Source organism: Balaenoptera musculus, chromosome 14 (assembly GCF_009873245.2).
Source record: "Balaenoptera musculus isolate JJ_BM4_2016_0621 chromosome 14, mBalMus1.pri.v3, whole genome shotgun sequence".
Lineage (NCBI taxonomy): Eukaryota > Metazoa > Chordata > Mammalia > Artiodactyla > Balaenopteridae > Balaenoptera > Balaenoptera musculus.
Window position 1 is genome coordinate 1,043,882 of NC_045798.1, and position 21,043 is coordinate 1,064,924.

The 21,043-nt window shown below is 53.2% G+C and overlaps 1 protein-coding gene across 3 annotated transcripts; it reads right to left on the bottom strand.

The window, feature by feature from the left end:
• Positions 1–45: 45 nt before the first annotated feature.
• Positions 46–20,889, bottom strand: PUS1 (pseudouridine synthase 1). Of its 3 annotated transcripts, XR_005022587.1 has the most exons (8): positions 20,872–20,889; positions 19,123–19,238; positions 18,116–18,347; positions 16,122–16,259; positions 12,232–12,334; positions 8,628–9,319; positions 6,860–7,098; positions 46–362 (listed from the first exon to the last, which is right to left on the bottom strand). XR_005022587.1 is itself a non-coding variant. In XM_036874326.1 (7 exons), exons 1-7 carry the CDS (start codon positions 20,872–20,874, stop codon positions 7,051–7,053), a joined length of 1,332 nt encoding a protein of 443 aa, XP_036730221.1. In that variant the 5' UTR covers positions 20,875–20,889; the 3' UTR covers positions 6,811–7,050. The 3 variants fall into 3 exon arrangements, 2 of the variants coding, with proteins under 2 accessions (XP_036730221.1, XP_036730222.1); XM_036874326.1 differs by lacking the exon at positions 46–362 and having other exon boundaries at positions 6,811–7,098; XM_036874327.1 differs by lacking the exons at positions 46–362; positions 19,123–19,238; positions 20,872–20,889 and adding an exon at positions 18,655–19,079 and having other exon boundaries at positions 6,811–7,098.
• Between the last annotated feature and the right edge of the window lie 154 nt (positions 20,890–21,043).

Here is a 21,043-nt window from a genome sequence, read left to right on the forward strand (position 1 = left end):
TCACCTTCGGCTGCTCGCTGCTCAAAGCCAATAAACGGGAAGCAAGAGTCAGGAGAAAGGAAAGGTGCTTTAATCAGAAAAGCCGGCAGTCTGGGGAGGAGGTGGACTCGCGTCCAGAGATAAACTCCGAGGATTCTGCTCAGCCATGACAGTTTCTAAAGGGAAAAAGCGGGGAGAATCTCAGGCAGTCATCGAGGCAGCAGGGTGGGTTCTGCGTCCTTCTCCATTGCGTGCAGACTGGCTGACTCTTCAGATGTTATCTTGCCTCAGTGATCTGCCTGCAGGATTGCTAAGGGGGCTGCTGGGGGCAGAGAGCTGGTCATTCTTTAACTGCTTAACTCTTCATTCTGACTTCTTTTAATCTAGGGAAAGAATCAACAGCTTAGGCAAGGCATGTGTGCATTCAGGAGAGCATTAGTCAGGAATTAGTTTAAATTGCCTAGTGATCTCATTCCTATAATTAGGTTCTTTTAAGGTTAGAGGGGAACAGAAATGGGCAAACAAGAAAGGGGCAAACGAGCTGCTTTCATAAAGAATGGAGTTGGACCACAGCCTCACACTATATGCAAAAGTGAACTCAAAATGGATCAAAGGCCTAAATGTAAGTGCTAAAATTACAGAACTCTCAGAAGGAAACACAGATGCAAATCTTCAGGATCTTGGATTAGGCAGTGGTTTCTTATGACACCAAAGACAGAAGTAACAAAATAAAACATAGGTTGGACATCATCAAAATTAAAAACTTGTGTTTCAGATGACACCATTAAGAAAAAACAACCCAGAGAATGAGAGAAAATAGCTGCAAATCATATACCTGATAAGGGACTTGTATCCAGAATAAAGAACTTGCAACTGAAGAGTTAAAAGGCAACTAATTTTAAAATGGGCAAAGGGATGGATTAACAACAAGGTCCTACTGTATAGCACAGGGAACTATGTTCAGTATCCTGTGACAAACCATCATGGAAAAGAATATGAAAATATATATATATGTATATGTGTATAACTGAGTCACTTTGCTGTACAGAAGAAATTAACACAACATTGTAAATCAACTATACTTAAGTTAAAAAAATTTTTTTAAATGGGCAAAGGACTTGCATATATGCCTCAAAAGAGGATGTACAAATAGGCCCATGAAAAGATATTCAACGTCATTAGGGATTGGGGAAATACAAACCAAAACCACTAGGATGGCTTGAATCAAAAAGTCAGGTAGGGGCTTCCCTGGTGGTGCAGTGGTTGAGAATCTGCCTGCCAATGCAGGGGACACGGGTTCGAGCCCTGGTCTGGGAAGATCCCACATGCCGCGGAGCAACTAGGCCCGTGAGCCACAACTACTGAGCCTGCACGTCTGGAGCCTGTGCCCCACAACAAGAGAGGCCGCGACAGTGAAAGGCCCGCGCACCGCGATGAAGAGTGGCCCACGCTTGCCGCAACTAGAGAAAGCCCTCGCACAGAAACGAAGACCCAACACAGCCAAAAATAAATAAATAAATAAATAAAATTAAAAAAAAAAAAAAAGTCAGGTAGGGCTTCCCTGGTGACGCAGTGGTTAAGAATCCACCTGCCAATGCAGGGGACACGGGTTCGAGCCCTGGTCCGGGAAGATCCCACATGCCGCAGAGCAACTGAGCCCGTGCACCACAACTACTGAGCCTGCGCTCTAGAGCCCGTGAGCCACAACTACTGAAGCCCGCGTGCTGCAACTACTGAAACCCACGTGCCTAGAGCCCATGCTCCGCACCAAGAGAAGCCACTGCAATGAGAAGCCCGCTCAGTGCAATGAAGGGTAGCCCCAGCTCGCCACAACTAGAGAAAGCCCGCGTGCAGCAATGCAGACCCAAGGCAGCCAAAAATAAATAAATTAATTAATTAAATTAAATATTAAAAAGACATTGTTAAAAAAAAAAAAAAGGTAACTGCACCTTTATCTTGGATAGCCCTGAATGAGCCCGTGTGAGCCCCGAATGTAATTGCAAGTGGGAGGTAGAGGGAGATTTGACTCCAGAAGAAGTAGGAGAGGAGATGAGAGAAGCAAGAGGCTGGACAGGTACGACTGCTGGCTGTGGGCTGTGATGCAAGGAACGTGGGTAGAAGCTGAAAAGGACAAGGAGATGAAGTCTCCCCTGGAGCCTCCTGCCAGCACCATGATTTTAGCCACATGAGACCCATTTTGGACTTCTGGCCTGCATGACTCTAAGATAATAAATCTGCGTTGTTTCAAGCCAAAAAAAAAAAAAAAAAAGGTAACAACAAGTGCACAAGCCTATGGCGAAATCGGAAACCTCATACACTGCTGGTGGGAATTTAAAGTGATGCAGCCTCTTGAAAAAACTGGTTTGGCAGTTCCACAAGAGTTGTTAGGAGTTAACATATGACCCAGGAATTCCACTCCTAAGTATATACCCAAGAGAATTAAAAACACACAGCCACATGGAAGTGTGTATGAAAATATTCTTAGCAGCATTACTCATAATTCCCAAGAAATGGAAACAACCCAAGTATCCATCAACTGATGAATAAACAAAATGTGGCATATCCATATAATGGAATATTATTCAGCCAAAAAAAAGGAGGATGAAATATTGACACAGGCTACAACATAGATGAACCTTGAAAAAAACATTACACTAAGTGAAAGAAGCCAGACACAGAAGGCCACGTATCACATGATTCCATTTATATCAAATGTACAGAATAGGCACATCCATAGAGATGGAAAGTAGATTGCTGGTTTCCAGGGGCTGGAGGGAGGGCACTGGAGTGACAGCAGCTGGGTGCCGGGTTTCCTTTCAAGGTTGATGAAAAAGGTGAAATTATGTAGTGCTGATGGTTGCACAACTTTGTGAATTTACTAAACACCACTGGATTGTGCACTTTGAAAGGATGAGTTTTGTGGTACGTGAATTATATCTCAATCAGAAATCCATCTTAAAAAAAGAAATGCAGGCTAAAGTGATCAACTCCTCAGCAAAATGCAGATGCAAATATCCTCTCTGATATTAAACACACAGAAAATTCTAAAGAGAAAAAAAAACTTGACTATAAAAGGGAGACAGGAGAGGGACGTGAAAGGGGATAAAATTAGTTGGATGAAAGAGGGGAGAGATTTCATGTTTCTAAGTACTGGCAGGGAGGCCCTTTCAATCTTCACTCCACCCTCCTACTTAGCAAAGTTGGAAAGTTAAAAACTACACCTGCCAGATTCCTTGGAGGTCAGAGCCCCAGCCAAGACTTGGGCCCCTCCCGCTTGCTGCATCTGTGCATGTCTGGGGGTGGCGGGGAGGTGCCCTCCTTCCTGCTGCTCCTGGCTGCACTTGCTGCAAATATGAGTTGACAAATTTGAGTCTCTCCTGTAAGGGAGGTCCGGTGGTGGGTGGCTTCTTGACCTGAATCCCTGACCCTGGACGCAGCTCTGGGCCTGCCATAACACATCTCCAAGTATGGGGCTACTGGGGGTCCTGGGTCCTCCCATCCCTCTTGGCTGCAGAGGCAGTGTCAGCAACTGGAGGTGCCTTGGGGGGTCAGTTCTGTTTTGTTTTGGGAGTCATTCCAGGAGACCCAGTCCAAACCAGGTTATTAGGCCCCTCCAACAATGCACAAGCCCCAGACTTCCTGTAGAAAATGTCTGCCCAACTAAATCTGCAGAGTGGTTTCCGTTTCCAGAAGCAGACTGTAACATTTTTCCTCTTAGACCCTCTCAAACTGCAGTTTCAATACACACAGATCAAAACTGCTTAAATGTAAGCTTTAAAAACTGTGAACCGCTATATTGTATACCTGCAACTTATAGAATATTGTAAACCAACTATACTTCAATTAAAAAAAAAAAACGCTTAAATGATTTTCCCACTGTTTTCTTGGATGGTTGATTCCTGTGCACATCTTACGTGCTGGCCAATGTGCGAATCTGCGGGGTGGCCGGGGAAGGCTGGCATGATGGGCCGCCAAGCTCCTCCCTCAGCCAGGAGGACTGGGGCAGGGAAAGGAGGTGCCAGCTCAGGCTCTGCTTGCCCTCCTGCATCAGAGGGGATACACTGCTTTTCTGTTTTTGTTTTGTTTTTTAATTTATTTTATTTATTTATTTTTGGCTGCGTTGGGTCTTCGTTTGAGCGGGGGCTACTCTTCATTGAGGTGTGCGGGCTTCTCATTATGGTGGCTTCTCTTGTTGCGCAGCACGGGCTCTAGAGCACAGGCTTCAGTAGTTGTGGCTCGCGGGCTCTAGAGCACAGGCTCAGTAGTTGTGGCGCATGGGCTTAGTTGCTCCGCAGCATGTGGGATCTTCCCAGACTAGGGCTCGAACCCGTGTCCCCTGCATTGGCAGGCGGATTCTTAACCGCTGCGCCACCAGGGGAGCCCTGCTTTTCTGTTTAAATCAGCCAGACTCAGTCTCGGTTGCTGACAACTGAGACCCTGACTATGCAGGCCCCTGACTCTTTCCTGAGTGTGCTTCCCCACTCAGGCAAGGGGCACGAGACCCAAAAGAAGGCCGGCCCCGAGATCAGGTTTGCTCCCTGGTGTTGTGGAGGGTGGGGGAACAGGCATTGTCTTATGATACTGGCAGGGATCCAAGGAAACACTTCTACGGCGGACAGGGGCTGTCAGAATTAGGTAGCCATTAGAAACCCGCCAGACCACCGAGTCTGCATCTAGGGGTGCTCGCACGTGGACAAGGATGTATAGGATGGTCACTGTGTGCAAAATCAAAGGCTGGACACACGTCCACGAGCAGGCTGAGTAGTATGGACCGCGTACACCGTGGGCCACCGGCAAGAACGACACAGGCTTTTGTGATGGCAAAGACCACCACCGTCTGTGTGAAGACAAGGGTCAAACATGCTCATATATGCACAGAGATCTCTGGAAGTCACAAGAAAAAAGTAAGAGTAGGGGCCTATGGAGAGATACTGGGAATTAGGGAGGGAGGGCAACTTCCGTTTTTTTGTACTCTGGTTGTTTTTCCAAGTACATATTTTATTTTATCTTATTTATTTTTTTGGCCGTGCCATGCAGCATGCAGGATCTTAATTGCCTGACCAGGGATCGAACCCATGCCCCCTGCAGTGGAAGTGTGGAGTCCTAACCACTGGACCACCAGGGAATTCCCTCCAAGTACATATATTATTTTAAAATATCACATACCCATGGATCCTCCAAGGTGATTTAAATGAGTCACCCAGGGACTTCCCTGGCGGTCCAGTGGTAAAGAATCTGCCTTCCAATGCAGGGGACGTGGGTTCGATCCCTGGTCGGGGAACTAAGATCCCACAGACTGCGGGATCCCTCGCACAACAACTACTGAGCTCACGCGCCTCAACTAGAGAGAGAAAACCCACGCCCCACAACTAGAGAGAAGCCAGCGCGCTGCAAGGAAAGATCCCACATGCCTCAACGAAGGTCTCGTGTGCCGCAACTAAGACCTGATGCAGCCAAAAAAATAAACAAAATAAGTTTTTTTTTTTTTTTTTTAAAAGGAGTTTGTTCTTTGCTAAAAAACAAAACAAGAGTCACTCACTAATTGCCTGGAGTCACACTTGGGAATTGTCTACAATTTGACCCTGAAACCAAGACCATGTAACCTTTCATGGGGAGAACCCCACAATCCCAGCAGTTCTTAGGTTACTTTCTGCCCTGGGAAGTGACTTAAAAAGCCCTATCACAGGTAAAATTAACACGCTTAAAGCCAAGCCCAAATATGTCTCCTTCAAGCCCATCTTGTTCCTAATCACGCCACCTGTTAATGGCCCAGCTAGCTCATCAATTCCTGAAACCCAAAGCCCAAGTCAGCCTCGAACCCTCCCTCCCATCCCATCCCAGCCCCAGGCCACCCGGCAGCGGCAACCACTCGCTACGGTTTCTCGGACCCAAAGGCACACCTCACTTGGTCTCTCCCCCACGTCACTGCCAGTCTTCCTGATTCTACTCGCCCCACCCGCTCTGTTCTCCGAAAGGGAGTGCTCCCTCGAGATTTGCCCAGCCACGTTGTACACACGTGTGCAACCCACCACACGGCATTTGCACATACATCACACCTGCACACGTACCCATGCAGACACATCACCTACGATCACATCACATAAATACACGTGCACAAACTGCTCACACACCAAACGTGCGTCCACGTGGGCACACACATACCACACAGCATACGCACGCGTGCGTCCCACGTGCACACACACCACGCGTCTCCTGCAGCAGACTTGCCAACTGCCTGCCCCCCCGCCTGACCCCTCTTCCTTGGTAACAGAGTGTCGCCTTCTCCGCAGGGCGCCACTTAATAAAAGCATTTCCCTGCCCCCCTTGCAGCTGGACGTGACCACGTGACACACCTCTGGCCAGCGAGGGGATGAAGTCACTGGCGGGACGTCCCGGAGGGCTCGCTACGGGACACAGTCAACGATGTGCCCCTTCCTTCTGCCCTCCCTCCTCCCTCCCGCCCGGAACGCGGACGGCGCCAGGGATGCACGGACCAGGATGGGAGCTGCGTGCTGCAGGGGGCCGGGTGGACACCCAGGAGCCCGTGTCCTCCAGCGCCGGGGGCTGCTACCCCTGGCCCAATGGCCCCCCTGTTCTGTCCTGGTCTGCGCCGCTGCCGGGCCGCCGAGCCCCACCCTGACAGCCAGTCCTGCCAGGAGCCGCCCGCTGTCCCGCCCGCTCCGGCCTCCGCCCAGGCACGCGCCCCGCCAGGTCACCCGTTCCCGCCGCTCGCTCTGCTGCTGACACAGGGCCCGGCGCTCCTTGCACCTCGCTCGGTGGAAGACCCGTGGAGAAGACCGAGCAAAGGTAAAAGAAGTGACTGAGCAAGGTTTGTACTTATTTAATAAGAAAATCGCTTCTTTAAAAAAAGTGTCTTTACGTGCTGAGTTGTGTGTAGTCAACGCGTGCGCTGAAAACGGATTCGCAGCAGGTTCTCCCCGTGACGGAAACTCAGAAAGATGCAGGTCTCAGGACCCTGAGGTGAGGAGGCCGGGCGTGGGCTGTCCCGTCCGGGCGAGGCACGCGGCCAGCAGCAGCTGGCAGGTCCCGGCGTGCGTGTCGTGGGCCAACTCAGTCACTGCCCCCGTCCCCGTCACTGCCTTCCAGGGCGCGGGGGACCTGCAGAGCAGAGCAGACAGGAAACGGCTGTTGGGGAGCGCTCTGCCCGGCGAGGGCCCTGCCCTGCCCTGCACGGGGGCTGCCCAGGGCGAGGCTCAGCCTCACCCCGTCTTTCTCTTCACTGATTCAAGAACCTGTCTTGAACGGGCAAAGCCAAGGGCTGGGGACCAGAGGGGGCCTTCATCGGGCCCCTTCACATCCCCAGAGGCTTCAGTGACCTTGGGGACATAAAACTGAGCTACTGCAAAGCTGGTCAAGTACAAGCCCCTCGGCGCTACGTAAAGACGGCAGATGGCCCGAGGCCTCTCTGTCTGTGGGAATCCAGCAGAGGGCAAGCCTGGCCCCCAGGCCCCATCTGCACACGTGCTCCATTTGGCCTCACAGTGCTGGGAAAATTAATAACCACCAACATTTAAAGGGTGGACTATTTCACATACAAGTCTGGAACCCCAGTTTCTCCTGAGAAAAGGTAAGCTCCGCCAACACTCGGGCCCACCCTCCACTGGCTGGCGCTGAGCTGCAGGGGCCCTGCCGGTGGAACAAGAGCTCTGCCGTTTCCCACAGTCTCCACCAAGTCCCATCTCCTCCCCGACGCTGCTTGGAATTCACCACCCGACCTGCAACCCCTGCCTTTCTTACACCTGGCCCACCTTGCTTGCTCCTCTCACCTGTATGCACATGGGTTTACAAGCCCGGCTGGGGAGGAAGGACAGTGTTTTTCTAGATACCTAGATAATGGGAAGAAATCTCCCAGAGCTCCAGGTGGGAATCTCACCCTTTGACAGCCTGCTGGGACACCATGAGAGAACATGGGCTTTGGGGACCCCCCTCGCCCCAGGGTAAAGAATTGAGAACTAAAGTAAAATGTTAACTTTTAGCTCCAGCACCTCCAGTCGTGGATGCTCTCCTCCTAACGTAAGGTTGGCAGTTAACTCACAGATGAATCACACTTTGAGCCAGGTCCCTGGTCGGTATCGGACAGCAGGGCTCTGGGAGAGCGGGGCCGAAAGCACCGCCTGCACCAGCCTGTGTCCCCTCCCAGACGGAGGGGGGCACCGCGGGCCTGCACAGGAACGCCGCCCAGAGGGCGAGGAGAACGACGCTTGGCCGCTCAGCGTCCCTGGCGCCTGTCAAGCGACCCCATGTTCTGGAGCCAGGTACGTGCCAACTGACCAGCAGCATCAGCCAGAGGAGGACGTCCTCCTGGCACCTCCATCTCACACACGGGAAGACGGCCACCGAGCATGCCCCTCACCCAGCGTCACTAGGTGCAGAGCAGGAGAGCTGGCCACCAGGTCCTAGGCCCTGGCCCTGCTCCTCCCACTGCTGTGACCCCGGGGCAGCGACAGGCCTCTTGGTGCCTCAGCTTGCTCATCTATACAATGGGTACAGTGACAGGGGGCAGAGTGGGTCTAAGCTTAGCCACGGACAATGACAGGTGTGGACAAGTGCTTGGCTGAGCTCCTGGAAGGGCCAGCGTCAGCCCCCGTGGCTCCCCTGACCTCCGGCCCCCGTGGCCCCAGCCCCACCTTGGTGCCCGGGCCGGCGGCCGCGTGGGCAGTGGCGCTGAAGTCGTGCACGGGCAGGGTGCTCAGCCACTGGGCCATGGACCTCTCGTGGCGCTCGGTGCTGATGATCGTGGGGTAGATGTGCTGCTCCTTGAAGGCCGCGACCTCAGCCTCCTCCCGCGCCCAGTCCAGCGGCTCGTGCAGGCCGTCGTGGCCGAAGCGCTGGTTGTACTTCTCGAAGTGCACCCGCTCCAGGACCAGGCCGAGCCCCGGCGCCTTGGGCACGTCCACCTTGGCCTCCCCCCAGCAGCGCTCCAGCACGCTCTCGGGCGCGTAGCCCTTGACGACGGCCACCACCAGCCCCACCATCTTCCTGATCTGGTGCGTCATGAAGCTCTGGCCCTTGACCTTGATCACCGCGAACTCCATGCCTTCGCGCACGAAGGGCTCCTCGCAGAACATGTCGAGGATGTAGCGCCGGGCGCTGGGCTCGCGGGGCCCCTTCTGCGAGGTGAAGTTGTGGAAGTTGTGGGTGCCCCTGTAGCAGGCCAGGAGCCGGTTCACACGCCCCAGCGTCTCCGCCTGCAGCCGGTACGTCTCGTCCTGCGCGTCATGGTCCTTGTGGGCGAAGGCGAACGTGGGCAGCATGTAGAAGTAGGTCCTGGCGTCACACTTGTTCTTGGAGTTGAAGCCGCCCGTGACCCTCTTCAGTCCTGGGGGCAGAGGAGGCGATGAGGACAGACGGACGACACCCTGAGCAGGTCTGAGCGCCGGCACCTCACCTGCCGAACCCGGACGAGCCCGAGGGGGCCCCGGCTCCGTGCGCTAAACCCTCAGCTAAACCCTGTCAAACAAACCCCGGGGTCGGCCAAGGTGCGGGACATCCTGCTCTCGCCTCACAGATCCCGGGGGACCCACACGGACTAAAGCACCAGCCGGTGACCCCGACCCAGAAGCCTTGGATCAGAAGCCACCCTGCAGGTGAGGCCAGGGCCAGCAGCGTGTTCAAGCAGCAAAAGAAACTGGAAACAAAAAGTCCAGCAACAGGGAAACGATCAACGGCTCTTAGACATTAGCAGAATGAACCAAAAGCAGCCCCGCAGAGCAGGCACCCGTCCCCAGGACCGGGGGCCGCACCGCTGAGCACTCACTGTGCCTGGCCAGGGCTCCCGACAGACTTCTTAACCGTTAAGTGAAAAAAGAAAAGCAAAACGAAGAACTACATGCAGGCGGATTCCCTTTGTGAGAGAGATACAAACATACGGATTACGTCTGTATTTGTATAGAAAATTTCTGAAAGAATCACAACAACTGTTGGGGGGGGTGGTTTCTGGGAACTGGGGACCAAGAAGCGCCTTGTGGCCCTGGGTGCTCCGTGCTGCGCCGCTGTCCTCACGCTAAAGTCAAGACCGGGTCGCGAGGACTCAGCCTCTCAAGGAGGCTGATTTAAAGGTCAACTTCGGCTTCGTGTTACAAGGACTGATTCGGACACCGCCCCGGGGCTGCCACTTCAAGGCTGCATCTGCGCCGCCCTTCCCGTCTTCTGTCTCTGCTGTCGTGTTTGATTTGGGGTAATCTTATTTTTGTGTTTTGTCTTGCTTTAAGAATTCAATTTCACCGACACAGAGCATCACAGGTATGCTTTGTGCACCTAATTTCCGTCGTGCGGAACGTTAACTGCCAAGAAAAGGCTGAAAGGGGCCGGCAGCCGACCACATGGCTGGGCTGTTAAAGAGGGAAACACAGCCTTGCTGTGTCATGTTACGTAAGCGGTGCTGACGGCTGGGAATGGTGTCGGGTTTGGTATTACTGTAGCAAAAGCGGGGAACCACCTGCGGGATACATGAGAACATTCCCGTGGAGTGAATGTTGAGAGGCATCACATGGGACTTTCAGAGGACTGGCTCCCGGAGAAGGTCTTCAGGAGGGAATTATCCTCACCAGGCAGAGAAAGACCACAGGACAATAAAAATAAAACCGTGTCATGCCAATAATAAATGCAGAGCCTTCCCTGGCGGTGCAGCGGTTAGGACTCCGTGCTGCCACTGCAGGGGGCGCGGGTTCCACCCCTGGTCGGGGGACGAGATCCCGCATGCCGTGCGGTGCAGCAAATAAATAAATAAATAAATAATTTAAAAATAAATTCAATAGTGGGCAAAGTAACCAAAAACAAGGGTTGTGACTTTGTGTTGAGAACCCTATTTATACTTGTACCAAACGCCCATGGCAGTTTCTTTTTGTAACAGCCCCAAACTGGAAACACCCGCAGTGTTCCCCACCGGGTAACTGGATAAACAACTGGAAACCACGCAGCGATGGAAAGGAACAAACCGGATACACCCGACAACGTGCAGGAATCTTTAACCAGGCTCAGTGAAAGAAGCCATTCCATACGATCCTATTTACATAAAACTCTAGAAATACGAAGCCATCTGCAGTGAAAGAGAGCAGATCGGTGGTCGCCTGGTGAGGAATGGGGTGGGAGGGACGTGGGGAGGGTTACAATCTTCTAGGGGTGACACAGAGGGTGACTCTCTCAAGTGGGCTGGTTTCACAGGTATGCACACATATCTCAACTTTTTAATTGTATAACGAACTACGCAGTTTACCGTACACTGGTTATACTTCAACTTTAAAAAGCATTTAAAAGTGTTTTTAATTCTCTGGTTAAAGAAAAAGTAACACCGTAGCATGCGGGCGATAACACAGGCAGACCCGAAACACACGCCGCAACAGCAGGACAGGCGCAAGTGCGTGGTGCAGGTGTCAGGTGCGTGCAAGGTGGCCTGGCTTCACGTGAGGGCAGCTGTGCTAACTGGCCCATGGGTGCTCTGACCCCGGGGCTGGCAAACAGCGGCCAAAACCATGGCCGTTCCTGCACAGCTTCTGAGCTAAGGCTGAAAGGGTGGTTAACAAAAGAAACAAAGGAGAAGAATATGCAACAGAGACAGCAATCTATGTGGCCACAAAGCCTCAGAGAGTTTACTACCTGGCCCTCTACAGAAAGACTTTGCCAGCCCTTGCTTTAAGGGCTGGCAAAGTAATCACTAAAAAAAAACCATAGCGAGTCATCACATTAGCTAACCAAGGTGATAATGAAATGCAATGATAAGAAACATCAATTAATCCAAAAGGAGGGAGAAAAGGAAGAGGGAAACAAATAGCAGATGGGACAGAGAGAAACGGAAGGCAAGAAGAGCTACCCCCAGCCACCCCAGTACCACATTAATTATCAGTGGCACATATATGCCACTTAAAAGGCAGCGAGGGTCAGACTGGATATCCCATTATCAGGCCTGTTACAAAAGGGAGTCATAGCCCCTGTTTTAATTTTCTCAAATCTGGACTTCCACATCCAAGCATTTGGTTAAAACAAGGCACAAGTAGCACCAAGATGCTGCACCGAGGGCCTTTCCAAGTCTGTCTGTCTGGCTGTGTCCCTGTCTGAAGGAGGCGGGAATACTGAACCCTTTCTCACAGCTGACTCACAACCACTCCTACCAACTGCTAAGCAACCACGCTGTTATCTCCGCTCCGCGACAGAGAAATTCGGTGAAAGAAGAAATTTCGTGTCCCTGTGAGACCGACCACCACCCAGCGTGCAGCCCAGCGCTGCAAGGCTTACCCAGTATCCGAATGTGAGACGGAAGGTGGCTGTTAATCTTTTCTAAGAGGTCGTCAATCAGCCACACCTTCAGGGACACGACCTGGCCGGCCGCAGACACACCCTGCAAAGGAAGCAGACATGGGAGGGCCAGCTGGGCCTTGCGCTTGGAGCACGACACTCTGCAAGCTGGTCTCTTCAGCAGAAGGACCACACGCACGCTACACCTTTCCGTGGAGGAATTCTGCTTTTAGAAGTGCATCTGAAGGGAATAATCAGATACAAGAACAGTGCTCTATATACCAAGGGAGTGAGTGCCACATAACTTATAAAAAATTACAAGTGAACTTCAGAGCCCAACAAAACATGGGAACAAATACATGAAATCCTGCAGATAGGAGATAAAGTCCCACCTTGGATGTGCCTCTCAAGGACTCAGGAAAAAAGAAAATGCAACTTAGATGACAGAACTCTGGAGCTGAGCAAGGAAGAGGTCACCATCCAAGTCACAATAGCAGGTATCCTGTGGGGATGGGGTGCTAGTGACACAGGTAAAACTGATCAAGCTCTGCACTCAAGAAGAGTACAGTTTACCATTTGTATATTATACCTTTTTTCTAAAAGCAAGTTTTCATAAAAGGCAATATGGCAGTAAGGTCTGGGGGAGGGGAGCGGTGTGATTCAGAAGGTGGACGAGGAGGGCTCCTGGGATGCGGGCAGAGACCCACATGTTGACCTGAGTGGAGATTATCCAGGCGTTCACCGTAGAATCACCCGTTTCACTTTACACTGACGCTGTATGCACCTTTCTGTTTACTACACTCATACTTTCTAAAAAGATTTTTTTAAATGTAAGCAAAGAAGATAGAGTACCGTGTAACACATGTGACACTCCGGCCGAAAAATTTCTTTAGTCTGAATCTAGTCATGAGAACAATCAGACAAATACAGATGGAGGACATTCGTCAAAATAACTGGCCTGAACTATCCAAAAACATCACGTCAGGAAGGACAGAAAGGAGGCGAGGAGACCATTTTAAAGGAAACTCAAGGGCTTCCCCGGTGGCACAGTGGTTAAGAATCCGCCTGCCAATGCAGGGGACATGGGTTGGAGCCCTGGTCCGGGAAGATCCCACATGCCGCGGAGCAACTAAGCCCGTGCACCACAACTACTGACCCTGTGCTCTAGAGCCCATGAGCCACCACTACTGAGCCCGTGTGCCACAACTACTGAAGCCCGGGTGCGCCTAGAGCCCATGCTCCGCAACAAGAGAAGCCACCGCAATGAGAAGCCCGCGCACCGCAACGAAGAGTAGCCCCTGCTTGCCGCAACTAAAGAAAGCCCACGTGCAGCAATGAAGACCCAACACAACCAAAAAAATAAAGAAATAAAAGAAATAATAAAAGAAATAGAAAAAAAAATTTTTAATTAAAAAAAGAAGGAAAGTCAACAGACATGACAACTGAATGGAACCATCAACCCTGGGTTAGACACAGGATCAATAAGAAACGGTGTATCAGTGTTAAATTTCCAAGGGCGACAGCTACGCCGAGGAGTTGCCAGAGGACGCCACTGCTCATGCGACATATTTTGGGGTGAAGGGTGATGACGTCTGCAACTTCCTCTCAAATGGTTCCATTCAAAGGCACAAAAAGGAAAACAAATATGGCAAAAGTTTAACACTGCCGAGTCTAGGGGAAGACTAAGGGTGTTCATGCATTGTTCCTGAGACTTCTGGAGGTCTGAAGTTTTTCCAAATAAAAAGTTGGAGAGATTTTTGTAAAAAAGAAGAAAGACAAAAAATAAACTGGTGAGATGGAACACAGGCCGAATCCACTGTTCCCCAGGCAGACACCCTCCAACACGGGGGCATCTGGCCACGAGTGGCTACTGACGGCATAAAATGGCTTTTCTGAAATGAGGTCTCAAAGTCTCAGTACACGAAAAAGGAACAGAAATAACATCTCATTGCTAATCTTTTTATATTGATTACATGTTTTTTTGTTTTTTTTTAATTTTTGGCTGCGTTGGGTCTTTGTTGCTGTGCACGGGCTTTGTCTAGTTGCAGCGAGCGGGGGCTACTCTATGTTGCGGTGCGCGGGCTTCTCATTGCGGTGGCTTCTCCTGTTGCAGAACATAGGCTCTCTAGGCACGTGGGGTTCAGTAGTTGTGGCACACGGGCCTAGCTGCTCCGCGTCATGCGGGATCCTCCCGGACCAGGGCTTGAACCCGTGTCCCCTACACTGGCAGGCGGATTCCTAACCACTGTGCCCCCAGTGAATCAGGGAAGCCCTGATTACACGTTGAAATGAGAATTTTCTGGATACGCTAGTGGAGAGGTGGGCGATAACTAAAGGGTCCAGGGAAGTTTTAGGGATGATGAAAAGGTTCTAAGCTTGACTGTGGTGATGGCTGCACAACTGTGAGAAAAGACTAGAATCAATGAATGTACCCTTTACATGGGCAAAATGTGTGGGAGTGAATTACAGCTCCTTGAAACTTTTTTTTTTAATCTGAAACAAAAATTAACAAAATATTGTCACTTGTTCGTCCATGGGGATGTTAGTATCAAAGGTTTTCTAGATTTCCCAAAATGTAAGAAGGAAAACATATTCGAATAAAACCATCTCTAATAACAGTGAAAACTGAAATAAATGCTAGCCCTATATTTGGAAATGCTGTCTTCATTAGCTCAGGCAAATGTTTACTTTTCTTCTGCCTTGAAAACAACCAGAGAGCTGTAAGTGGGAAAGTTAAAAAGAAAACGAACACCACGAAGAGCCCCAGTACTCTCTACCTGGACCAACTAACATGTGACTGGATCACCCACGAGACTGCCAGGCGCCTGTTTTTGTTCTCAGCTGTCTGTGCGTGGCTCTGGTTCCGGGGTTCTGGCCTAGGCCTGTGGATCCCACGGGACGCTGTACCTTTGAAACTCGACGTTATTCAGATTCCTGGGACCCTGACCTGCAAAAAGCTACGTGTACCACAGACTCCCAGTGACCTTAGGTGGCCAGAGAGATGATTTCAGGGCCCGGGTCCGAGAGAGCAGGCTCAAAGGTGCGCGGGCACTTTGGGTTTTTTATCTCCTGGGGGAGAGCTTTACGTTCTCCGTGGCTGCTTGTCCCACCTGCCTCGGCGACGCCCTCCCTTCCTCTGTGGGGAGACCGTGCTCGCACCAGCCCCACACCTGGGAATGTGCCAGGGTGGGACCCGCCAGCGACTGGCCTGGGACGCTGGGAGAGCCAACCAGACAGCAGGACGCAGTCTCACGAGCATGAATGGGCAGTGCTGGGTCACGGCCACCCGAGACTCCTGAGTGTGCAACTCCCGCGGGGCTCCAAAGACTTGGCGCTCACACACGCACGATGGAAACTATTTCCCGTTCATCGCTTTTTATGTTGATTACACGTTGAAAGGCGACTACCTTGGATACACGAAGTTAAATAAAATTGATAACAAAACCCAGCGTCACCTGTTTCCTTTTCCCTTTTGGCTGTGGCTCCTAGGAAGTTTAACATCACACGCGTGGCGGGCCTCTGTGGCCACGCGGTCCTACTTGTATCGCGAGCCTGAGATGGATGGATCTAAGGCAGCTGCTGTGGCCACCGTGCCACCCACAGGAGCGACGGAGGAGAAAGCACAGACGGAGAGGACGCCAGACCTTGTGGCCCCGAGCACCTAGGTCCAGCCACACCTGGGCCGGAAATGCCCCAGCTTCTTGGCCACACGAGGCAACAACTTGCTTTCCACTTACACTAGTCTGAGCTGTGCATCTGTCATTTGTAACCAAGAGAATCTTGAGAGATAAAGATGCTAAGATGGAAAGTGGGACGAGGACAAACACAAACCACAGACCGGCGGCTTCGGTGCTGCTCGCACCTGCAGGGGACGTGGGGACAGCACCTACCTTGTCCGTCCGGGCGCAGCGCTGGAAGGACATCTTCCGCATGTCCTCCCCGTGATTCTCAGGAATACAACCCGACCGGACCAGGGCGGACACCAGGTCATCTTCGATGGTCTTGAATTTCGAGGACCCAACATTCCTCTGAGGAAAAGAGAAGAAAACTTGTTTTTCACTCAGTCACTACCCACAGCTGGGGCCCTGGGCCGTGGCTGATCCAGGTAGGGGCATGTACGTGTGCCCACACCCGGCAGGTGGGGACCGCACCTGTGGGCATGGAGAGACCCTGCAGCTCGTCCCCCGACCCATGGGAAGCAGGAAAGCCACCTGTGGGTACCCGCCGTCCTAGACACTTCCCACCCTGGGCAGCTGACAGTGGGCATCACCTGAGACATCATTTCCCCCTACCTGGTCAGATGTGAGACCAGCACCCTCCTGCTGCAGACCCATCTGTCTGTTGCACCCGGCCAAAGAGGGACTCCCCTCCCTCAGCACCCCCAGGGGTCTCCCTCCCTCACCACAGCAGGGAGCAGGCCCTCCTCCATCACTACAGGGAGGCAGGCCCCCCCACTGGAGGAGGAAGCACCCCAGAGTGCCGCCAGCACCTAGTGGGTGGGGATGCAGTGTAATCACAGTCCTGGGCCTGCAGGACCCTGCGACGTCAGTGAGATCACCACCCTGACGCTGTCAAAGAAAATTTTGCCAAGCAAGGGACACAGGGCGACAAGCACTTCACCAAGACGCACCACAGTGGGCGGGTTCTTCCCAAAGTCTACCTTACAGTCCCCACTGCAGCTTAAGTCCAATCCCTTTACTCAGCAAGAAGCTATAAATGCTCCTCCAGCGATCGGAATGGATATAAAGAAACGGGGATAACAACCCTTCCCCACATCCCGCTGTGTCCTTCTGTCACCCTGTGAGCTACCGTCACTCTGTACCCCCCATCCATTCCCCTGATGGGGAAACTGAAGCAAACAGAAGATGATGAGACACAGGCAAAATTCTCAAGACAGCGCGTAAGGCAACAACACACGTAATCAGTCACCCTCAAACAAAAAAGCATTTAAACATCCGCAAAGAGCAGCGGAGGTGGTTTATTTGTTCCACTAAGTGAGACCGAAGCACTGTTTCCACCATTGTCACAATCTACCCGTGGTCATCAAAGGTCATCAAACTGGTTTCACAGATGCAACCCTATACTTAATAAAAAATACTAAAATAGGATACGAAGTATCTCATTACAACTATTATTTACAGTAAAGGTGACCACAGCACCTGGTAAGGTTGGGCACTGTTTTCTTAAACTTCCGCTTCAGTTAGATACTCTACACAGCAGTGAATTCCTCCCTGCGAGTCAAGCTTAAAGAAGTTTAAAGAACAAGGCACCAAAGTGTAAGAGCCACAATGCTGACCACAAGAAACAAGAAGAAAATCTACGTGCATCTGCTGGGGTACCGGGGCTCTTGTGCCTTTCGGGCAAGGGTCACAGGGCTGGGCTGGGCAGGGAGTTCTCACGTGCCTGCGTACCCACAACTGTCACCTTCACGTGTCTAACGAAGAGTAACAGCTGCCTCTTCTGAGCACCCCTGGCGCTGCCCCAGTTCTAGCGTGCAGTCTCGGTCAGCCTAATGACTCTTCATGCCCTACAAAGTCAGCACCGTCATCATAAAGATGAGGAAACGACGGACTGAGAGCTCTAGTCACTTGCTGCCTCTGGTCATCGGCAGGCCTGGGCCTTTAACCACCTCGGGAGACTCATGAACACCTCCCCCCTGCAAGCATCCAAGCAATGCATGGATGAAACAGGACTCAAAGCTGCTTCAATCTGAATCTAAACCTTGCTTGACGGGACCCACACGATACAGGAGGTGAAGAATGAGACCCCTCTTTCTGCCACTTCCCAAGATGGCTCACTGGGGAACTGTCACTCTGAGGTCCCTGGCCCAAGCACGCGGGCCTTGAGAGAAGTCAGAGCTGCCCAGCCCCGCGGGCGCCCTCACCTGCATGCCGTGGTAGCCCTTCCCGGAATAGGCCACAAGCAGCACCACCTTCCGCTTAGGCAGCTTCCTGTGCTGCTCCCCGTCCTCGCTGCTCTTGAGCTTCTTCGCCTGCTGCTCTGTTTCCTCCCAGATCCTGGCCGTGCCCTGCCAGCCACGCCGGCCCTTCCTGTCCTGCTCCTGCTGGGTCCCCACGGGCACGGGGGCCTCCCCATTCCCTGCCATGGGGGGCAAACTGAAAAGACACGGTGGCGAGGGGGGGTGGGGTGTGAGCAAAACACAGAAGGAAGCGGCCCAGTGAAAGACTGACGGTGGCAGCATGGTCCAGTAAACACCCTGGGCTGACCACCGAGTCCAAATCCCAGCTGGGCGCTAACTGTAGATCTTGCCCAACCACCAACTTGGCCTCGGTTTCACTGTCCAAGAAATGGAGCAGTGACAGCACTTTATGCGATTAGGGCTGGTGCTCGCCGGGCATGCAGTCGGGCTCAGTGGGGGTCAGCGTGCTACCCTGGGGTCACGGACAAGTGCACTGTCATTACCAGAGGAGGCGCGGTCCCAGGCGCGGGGTCCACGGTCCGCAGGCTCTCCTCAGGGCCCAGGCCGCCGCCCGCAGGCTGGGGAGTCCCATGCAGGCCCGGGAGGGGCGGGGGGGGGGCACGCGCCCGACCCCTGACCTCCCCCCGTACGCACCCACCCGGGCCCTCTAAACCCCTAACCTCCCCGGGGCCCCTACACACCAGCCCGCCCCTCCTTAACTCCGACCACGGCCACGCTCCAGCCCCACCCCTTGTGAACTCTAACCTTCCCGGGACCCTCTCACGCTCCAGCCCCGCCCGCGGATAACCTAAGACGTCCCTGACCCCCAGGCTGACCTCTGACCTCCCCAGTCCCTCCTGCTCCCCCCTCGTCCTCTCGCCCCGCCCAGCCGGCTCTCTCTCGGGAATCGGGGAGACCCCGGCCACCCCCGCCGGGACTAGTGGGGCGCGCCCCGACCCGGCCCCACTCACGGAGCCGCGGACTGAGCCCGAGCCGGACCACGTGGGCGAAGGCGGAAGCGGAGCGCGCGGCCGGACGGCGGCCGGACGTGGACAAAAGTCCTTCTGGGCGAGGCGGGCCAAGGCGGCTTGGGGCGGAGCTTGGTGTCAGGGGCGGGACTGAGCGGGGCTTCGGGGCGGGGCCTGGCGCCGGGAGCCCGGTTCCCCGCTGTCAACTCGGGGATGGTTTGAGGCCGATGCGGATGCGCCCTCTTAGGGCGAACAAGTCGTCCTAACAACTACGCTTCCAGGCTCTGTTCCGTGTTACACGTGTTAGCTCATTCAGTCCTGTCGCCTGCCTTAGGGAGCAAGCACCATAAGAGCAAGCACGCTACTGAAGAGGAACCGGAGGGACAGAGAGGCTGAGCCCACGGCCGGAAGCCACAGAGCACCAGCCCCGGCATCTGGAATGACAGCCTGTCTTTCAACAGTGTGCAGACCAGCGCCTTCCCACAAACGTCTCATAAGAAAACACTTGCCATGTGCCAGTGCCAGGTGCTGCTCTAGTGGCTTTATGCCTGTTAGCTTATTCAATCCTCATGAAGCCTTGAGGAAGGTTCTCTTGTCCCCATTTTACAGATGAGGAAGCTGAGGCACGGAGAGGGGCCCAAATGCCAGGGAGAGACTGGGTCATGCTGGAGCCGCCTGTGTGAGAGCTCCAGGGAGTGAGGACCTCCTGGAAGCTGGTAGAAGACAGATGGGAAACTCGTCCACACATGGGGTTTGGGAGGCGGCACAGATGTCACCACAGCTGGCGGGAGCGAGCGACAGACAGCCCGCAGAAGGCGGAAGGAAGTGCGGCTGGCGGCACGGGACTCAGACCTCCCTGAGACGGCCACTCGGTCAGTAGCTATTTTCCGAGCACCTACTAGGTTCCCAGCGCCTGCAGAGGCTGGGAATAGACTAGGAGCAGAACCCGTGCCCTCGGGAAGCTTCCATTCTACGGGGGACAGACAATGACAGACCAACAGCAAGAGAGTGTGTGATCAAGTATTAAATGCTGTGTGAAAACGACTCAGAAGTACTGACGCATGCTACGGCTGGGGGTGAACCTTGAAAACACATTCAGTGGAGACGCCAGGCGCAGAAGGCCACGTCGTGCGTGTGATTCCATGTACAGCTGACCCTTGAGCAACACAGGGTTGAATGCGCGGCTCCACCTATACAGAATTTGTTTCACTAAATACAAAGTGCAGGACTACTCAGTCTGCCAGTGGCTGAATCCATGGATGCATAACCACGGACACGGAGAGCCAGCTGTCAAGTTATATGTGGATTTTTGACTGCGTGGGGGGGGGGGTGTCTGTGCCCCTAACCACCACGTTGCTCACAGGTCACCTGTATACGAAATGTCCAAAACAAGCGAATCCACAAGAAAGAAGGTGGATCAGTGGCTGCTGACAAGGATTCTCTCCTTGGACCAAATTCTACGCAGCCGCCTAGTTGGAAAAGTCAGGCTTAGCTGGAAAAGAGCTCAGGCAGGCGGGAGGGCACAGCTCACCGGTGCTAAACAACCCCCCAGCACAGCCCACCCCTCTGGGGAAGGGAAGAAAGAGCTGCCCCAGGGTTCCAGGCATGAGGAAAGGTCAAGGTCACGTGTGGTCTGGGGAACTCAGGTGGCTGAACAGCCTTAGGAAGCATCGGGGCACCTTCACACAGAGCACCCACCTTCACCCAGAGCACCCCGTCGCACAGCACCTACCATCACAGAGCACCCCTTACCATAGAGGCTCCTTTGTCGTGGGACACTCCTTCCCTGCCCTCGCCCGCTCTGGCACATGGAGGTGGACATGGGGCCCAGGCTGAGGCATCCGTGTGAGCGCACGACCTGGGCAACAGTGACGGCTGGAACTAGAGCCGCCGAGGAAGGCAGTTGAGACTGGATGATGGGACT